Raw genomic sequence first — 6,790 nt, forward strand, 5'->3', positions numbered from 1 at the left:
GCAGGATATTTTTATGAATATGCATGCCACATATGAAACTGATTGCCCATCCTATGCTGTGATGAAATTTTGGTGTAAAAATTTCAAATGCAGATTCGTGGGCATTAGATGGTTGGTTTCCTGACAGAGAGAGGGTCCTCTATTCTCAAGGTCTTTTCAAGGTCATACACTGATGACAAAAATGTGTAACTGTGGGAGGCGACTACATAGAGAAAGACTAACGTTAGTGCCAAATTTCAGCTTTCCACCTTTATTCCTTCATGGTCAGGTAAAAAACTTTTGGTATGCCCCTCGTACATGCACACACATACACACACTCGTATGTGTGGATCTCATGTGTACTACTGTTCATCGAGTTTCTTTTAAAAAAATGTATTCTTTGGTACATACTTTTAAAAATATTTTTGTTTTGCCCATTTCTTTTTTTGTAAACGTTTTGAATTTGTGATTTCAGTAGCTTAATGTCATATATTCCATTGCAGTAGCGCCCCTTTTAACATTTTGCCGATGACTTGAATTCATGCCTTTAAATTTCCTGAAAATTGTTATAATTCAAGTCATGTGCTAAAACATGTGCTAAAAAATGCGATATACAAAAATACACTCATGTTTAAATATTTCTATTATTATTCAAATTTTTTTGGTGATGAAATATGGCTGTTTGATGGTGGCTGGAAGGCTACCTATCTACTTCACCCTGCTTTATTGAAGATGGATATTCAATCCAGAGGTATTTCCCACCTCTTAAATATCCATCCAGTATCATACCATTCCATGCCCTCTGTTGTTTCTGTCTGTCCGTCTTGCTTTTTCACTGCTCTAAATAACTTTTACCGTGTGGATGTGCTTCTCTTTACTCAGACATGTGGCTGTTCTAACACTTACGTGGAGCATCCTACCTAATAACAATAGTGGGTGGTTTTAGGATGGTCTGATGTGGTTTGCTCCTTCTTTTCTTTCAAATATATATTGTCTTTATCTCTCCTCCTTTCCTTTGTATGATATTCTCTAGTAACACCTCTCTTCAGCACTTATATTATGACCAATTTGTGTTGCTAGTATTGGGAAACTCTTACTAAAACTAAACTAAACAACTGTAAACTGATTGTAATCTCTGACGTGCAGGACAACTTCACGGTCTGGGACCCAAAACAGCTGATCAAGAAAGGCCGCGAGAGACACCTGTTCCTGTTTGACGTCTGCCTCGTCTTCTCCAAGGAGGTCAAGGACAGTAATGGAAAGTCCAAGTACATATACAAGTTCAAGTTGATGGTAAGTGTTGCACTCAACAGAGGTGCAGATTTTCAGATAAGTCTGGAAATCCAGATTTCTCAAATTGTCTGGATTTTGCCTGATTTCTCTAAATTTCAGGTCCACCATTGCAAAGTCTTAATACAAGATGTATAAGACACAATGATCAGTAAATTTTGAGTCCCAGGGCTGTGTTTACATGGGGTTAGGATTTTTTTGATAGTCTCTCGGCACCTCTAACCTAAATGATTGTTGTTTTGAAAAAGGGAGGAGTCTGGGAAAAGAGGGGGATGAAGGTGGTTTGGTGGGGAGGAGGTTAGGGTGATTTGAAAAAGAGAAACGGTATGGGGGATAAAGATAATTTTGATTTGGTTGAGATTTTCTCACAATGTTATTATAATCATTTGTTTAAAATGAAAATCAAATTAATTAAAATCTCCTAAATATTTATGTTGAAAGTATTAGACATTTGCGTTACCAACACAATCCATAAATTTAACGTTATGGCTCTGTTTTTAGGTCATGCTATCATTTTGCCTTCTGTTTAGTTGTAAGAATTGACGTATTGTCTAGTGGTCATGTAATTATTGAGTGCAGGCTTTTAAATAATCCAATGATGTTGATGCTATGACTTTTAGATAAGTGGCCATAGAGATGTGTGCTTGAGCCCTGTGCGTCAACGCTTGCCCTCAATCGTGTTTCTGCCCTGCATTACCAACTATTGGTTGTTATTTAAAATTGCCTGATTGTCACAGCTTGATTGTTCTGTTGGTCTCTGTAAAACATCATTTTGCAGGATCCTGAGATTTTTTTGTTGTTGTTTTGTTTTGTTTTGTGAAAGTTGTGACTTTTATCCTATTGTCCTATATATACATTGAAAAGAGTTTGCTGAATGAAAAGTTATGTAATTTCTGCCTTTGTTTTTTATCAGATTGCTGAGATCAACATTACGGAACATATAGAAGGGGATGAGACCAAGTTTGCCTTGTGGACTGGACGGGCACCCATCTCAGACTACAGGATTATCCTCAAGGTAACATTATGTTTTAAGATTCCCTCTGTGTCCCAAGATCCAACAACACATGGCATACTGATCAAGCTGAAGTATCGAGATTCATACTGAAGAATGTTGAAACAATTTTAACCTAGAGCTAGAACTGAAAAAGGAGAGTATCTCGTGTAGAAATAGATACAAAAAACTATTCCAAAAGTCAACTTTTTGGGGGGTAAAAAGTATAGTTGTAGCTATGGTTTATGTAAAGTGTGAAGTAACCATTCATTATGAACATTTAAAAAAAAGTAACTCAGTTTAAAAAATCAGTTCACCAAATTGTCAAACATTAAACAGCAAACTGGTAAAAATGCTTTGAAATATTGATAGTGGTTCATTTAGTCCTAAAGAAATGCATGCTGAGACTTCCAGAAAGAGAAGCGTGATTTTTTATTTAAAATATAGAGTGAGAGCTCTAAAAATAGAAACAAGATTTCAGTTAGAAAGGCGTCGGGAGTCCTAAAAACAAATAAAAGCCTGATTATAAGAAATAACCTTTGGCTGGTGGTGTTCCACAGGCGTCATCACTGGACACGAAGCAGCAGTGGGTGAAGAAGATGCGTGAGCTGATCCAGGAGCGTGTCCTCTATCTCAACGATGCCCTCAAGGACAAACAAGCCACCATGTTCAAACCTCCACCCAAGATCTTCAACACAAGTCGAGTCAGCCGGTGAGTTTCTCTCAGATACACGCTTCTTTTCTCTGATACATGTTCCTTGTCTCAGATACATGTTCCCTGTCTCAGATACATGTTCCCTGTCTCAGATACACGCTCTCTCTCTCAGATACATGTTCCCTGTCTCAGATACATGTTCCCTGTCTCAGATACACGCTCTCTCTCTCTCAGATACATGTTCTCTGTCTCAGATACATGCTCCCTGTCTCAGATACGTCTCCGATACATGCTTCCTTGTCTCAGATACATGTTTCCTGTCTTAGATACCCGTTCCCTGTCTCAGATACTCGCTCTCTGTCTCAGGTACATGTTCTCTGTCTCAGACACTTGCTCCCTGTCTCAGATACGTCTCTGATACATGCTTCCTTGTCTCAGATACACGCTCTCTGTCTCAGATACATGCATCCTTGTCTCAGATATATGTTCCCAGTCTCAGATACATCTCAGATACACGCTCTCTGTCTCAGATACATGCTGTGGGTGGTTGGCGGGTGTCTGGAGTGGTCTGCTTCTTCTTTCCTATCAAACATCTATCGTCTTTATCTCTCTTTCTTCTTTTTTATGTTTGTTACTCTCTTGTAACACCTCTAATCTTCTGGCGCTCATATGACCGTATGCAGTTGCGAGCGCCCTAAAACCACTACTGAAACTAAAAAGATACACGCTCTGTGTCTCAGATACACGTTCCTTTTCTCAGATACATGGTTCCTTGACCTTGTCTCAGATACACATTCCTTGTCTCAGATGCATGCTTCTTTGACCTTGTCTCAGATACTTCTTCCCTGTCTCAGATACGTCTCAGGTACATGTTCCCTGTCTCAGGTACACACTCTCTGTCTCAGATACTTGTTCCCTGTCTCAGATACGTCTCAGGTACATGTTCCCTGTCTCAGGTACACACTCTCTGTCTCAGATACATGTTCCCTGTCTCAGATACACGCTGTCTGTCTCAGATACATGTTCCCCACCTGCCTCTTTGCCCAAACCTCTCCCCCGTCTCGCACATACTACCTCTCTTTACTCTGGTTGTTTCTCACTTCCAGCATTCTTTCCTTCAGCAGTGTTGAAAGTGGAGTTAAACTCAACCAGTATGGGTAGTTGGCGGGTGCTCTGGTGTGGTTTGCTTCTTCTTTCCTATCAAACGTCTATCATCCTCATCTCCGCTTCTTCTTTTTTATACTTTTAATGTTTGTTACTCTCTTGTAACACCTCTATTCTTCTGGCGCTCATATGACCTTATTCAGTTGCGAGCACCGTAAAACTTCTACTAAAACTAAACTAAACTCAACCAGTACCATACCGTTCTTTCTTGCTTGATCTTTCCTATCAAACATCTATCAGTGGGTGGTTGGCGGGTGCTCTGGTGTGGTTTGCTCCTTCTTTCCTCTTAAACATCTATCGTCCTTATCTCTCCTTTTTTTTTAACGTTTGTTGTTACTCTCTTGTAAAACCTCTAATCTTCGGCACTTATATGACCTTATTGTGTTGCAAGTGCCGTAAAACTTTTTACTAAACTAAACTAAAAACATCTATCATCCTTAACTCTCCTTTATTTTTGTTTTTGTTACTCTCTTGCAACATCTCTAATCTTCAGCACTATTTTAACCTTATTGTGTTGCAAGTGTGGTAAAACTCTTACTAGAGATAAACTCTCTACGAGTGATGCGTGGACACACTCATGTGATCTGTTCCTTCTGTTTGTTTGTTTTTCTACAGCGATGCTATTTCTCTAGTCTGTTTATGTTGAGATGTGGCCGTTATTCTGTTGAGTCTTGCTAAACCTGTTTTTGACCACTCCAGCTGTGTGTATTGTATATTTTCCTGTCTTTCTCTTCTCTTCTACCCAGCCGTGTCTGCCTTTTTCTCTGTCTGTCTGTCTGTCTGTCTGTCTGTCTGTCTGTCTGTCTGTCTGTCTGTCTGTCTGTCTGTCTGTCTGTCTGATTATTACTCACTACTGTATTTCCCTGCCTCTTAAATACACTGGAATGGTGTACGTGTGTGAGGGGGGGGGGGGGCATTTCTCATGTTTACCCAGATAACAGCACAACACAAACAACGCACATTACTGTTTGTGCACTCTATGACCCCCCCCCCCCCCCCGTGACTCCTACAGGTTGGGCATAATGCTTATGACTTATAATATAAATCATAAAGCGCATAAAGTTGCTGTTGAGTGGGCATATGCGCAAAACAAATGCTAGTTATTATTACAGCAGCAAAGGAAGATGCAACATCTTGAGGAATGTTGATGGGCCTTTACTGTAAAGTGATAATAATCACAGACCACTGAGCTAGAGGCATTTCTCCCAACCTGGAGCGCATTATTTAAGCTCAACACGCCCTGTGCAAGCATTGCGCAGCCTTTGTAGACAGAAGGGTACATAGGTTTTTCAGAACTTTCTCTTTCTGTTCACTGGAAAAAAATTATCGTTCGTTTCCGCGAAGTGAAGTCCATGCTCTAACGTTTCTCACATGGTAGTGCCAGAAATGTTAGCGTTTTTATTCTTCCGTGGAAGGTGAATTTGTTGTTGGTTGTTGTAAGATCTGCTGGGGGAATAATTATAATACATGTACAACCCTCGGAGATTGTTTACGAACGGGATGGAGTGCTATATATAAATGCTCATTATTATTATTATTATTATTATTATTATTATTATTATTATTATTATTATTATTATTATTATTGTTATTATTATTGTTATTGTTATTATTATTTATTTATTTATTAATTATTATTTTTTAAAATTTATTATTATTGTTATTTTTTAAAAACTTTATTATTTTTTTTATATCTTTGCACGGAGGGAGGGAGGGGGGGGAGTATTTCTAGCGGTCGACCTTTGGGTGAAGTAGCTGAGAGAGTCAAGGGGAGGGACAGTGTGCTACGGGTTTCTGTGGACCGCACAGAGGATTAAAAACTGGAAGTGGAGTTATCCTCGTCAATCGGCACCTGTCGAGTCCATTCCTCAACGTTAGATTTACTTATTTTGGGGCTGTTGTTGTCTTGTAAGCTAGTGATATGTTACGTAGACTGCCCCCGCTATGCAAGAGATAAAAATAGGCGAGAAGCTGGTGTAGAGTCGCCATAGGTTTGTGTACTCTAATATCTTAGGTAGTGAACTCTGACGTATTTCTGGTTCACTTTGGAACGCACCATTTGACTCAATTTAGAGCTAGGAGGGAAAGGTGCAGTGTGCATTAGACTAGATCTATAACAAGATTGGCGTTTTGCCTTTCAGTTGGGCGCCCGTGATGCCCTCACTTCGAGGCAAAGTTTTTATAGAGAGCAAAGAACCGCGGCCATGACAGTGCACGGTCTAGGATATCATAATTCTACTCTATGAGACTCGTTGGCTCTGGAACTGCTGTTTCTGAAATAGCTCTGTTGTAGAAGGTGAAATTGTGAAAGTCTTTTCTTTTGCAAGGATATGAAAAAAAAGTACACGCACACACGCTATAAACACACACACATGCGGAACCTCACATACTCGTCAATATGCACGCGGTTTTCAGACACACATACACACTCACACACACGCACGCACACATACACACGCACTCATGCATACGCACACATGCACACGCACACATGCACACACACACACATACACACATACACACACGTACGCACACACACACGTGCGCGCGCGCACACACACACACATATGGACATTATCGCACACTTAAATACACTTCTTCATACAAATCACACGCGTAGACATTCTCTCGTTCAAACTGCTACCTCCCTCGCATGTACACGCGCGCATACAAGCTCACACTCACAACACACTCGCAGGCACATAGGCGCA

At 40.1% G+C, this 6,790-nt stretch overlaps 1 protein-coding gene across 2 annotated transcripts in view; it reads left to right on the forward strand.

Annotated features, from left to right (window-relative positions):
• Window positions 1-6,790, forward strand: part of LOC101857271 (triple functional domain protein) — a 186,628-nt gene that overhangs the window by 62,163 nt on the left and 117,675 nt on the right. For both annotated transcript variants that reach the window (XM_013086335.2, XM_013086334.2), the window contains exons 35-37: window positions 1,126-1,272; window positions 2,183-2,284; window positions 2,821-2,972. In XM_013086335.2, coding sequence (XP_012941789.1) covers window positions 1,126-1,272; window positions 2,183-2,284; window positions 2,821-2,972 — 401 coding nt within the window. The remainder of the gene's footprint in view (window positions 1-1,125; window positions 1,273-2,182; window positions 2,285-2,820; window positions 2,973-6,790) is intronic.

Source organism: Aplysia californica, unplaced genomic scaffold (genome assembly GCF_000002075.1).
Source record: "Aplysia californica isolate F4 #8 unplaced genomic scaffold, AplCal3.0 scaffold00456, whole genome shotgun sequence".
In the NCBI taxonomy this organism is placed as follows: Eukaryota; Metazoa; Mollusca; class Gastropoda; order Aplysiida; family Aplysiidae; genus Aplysia; species Aplysia californica.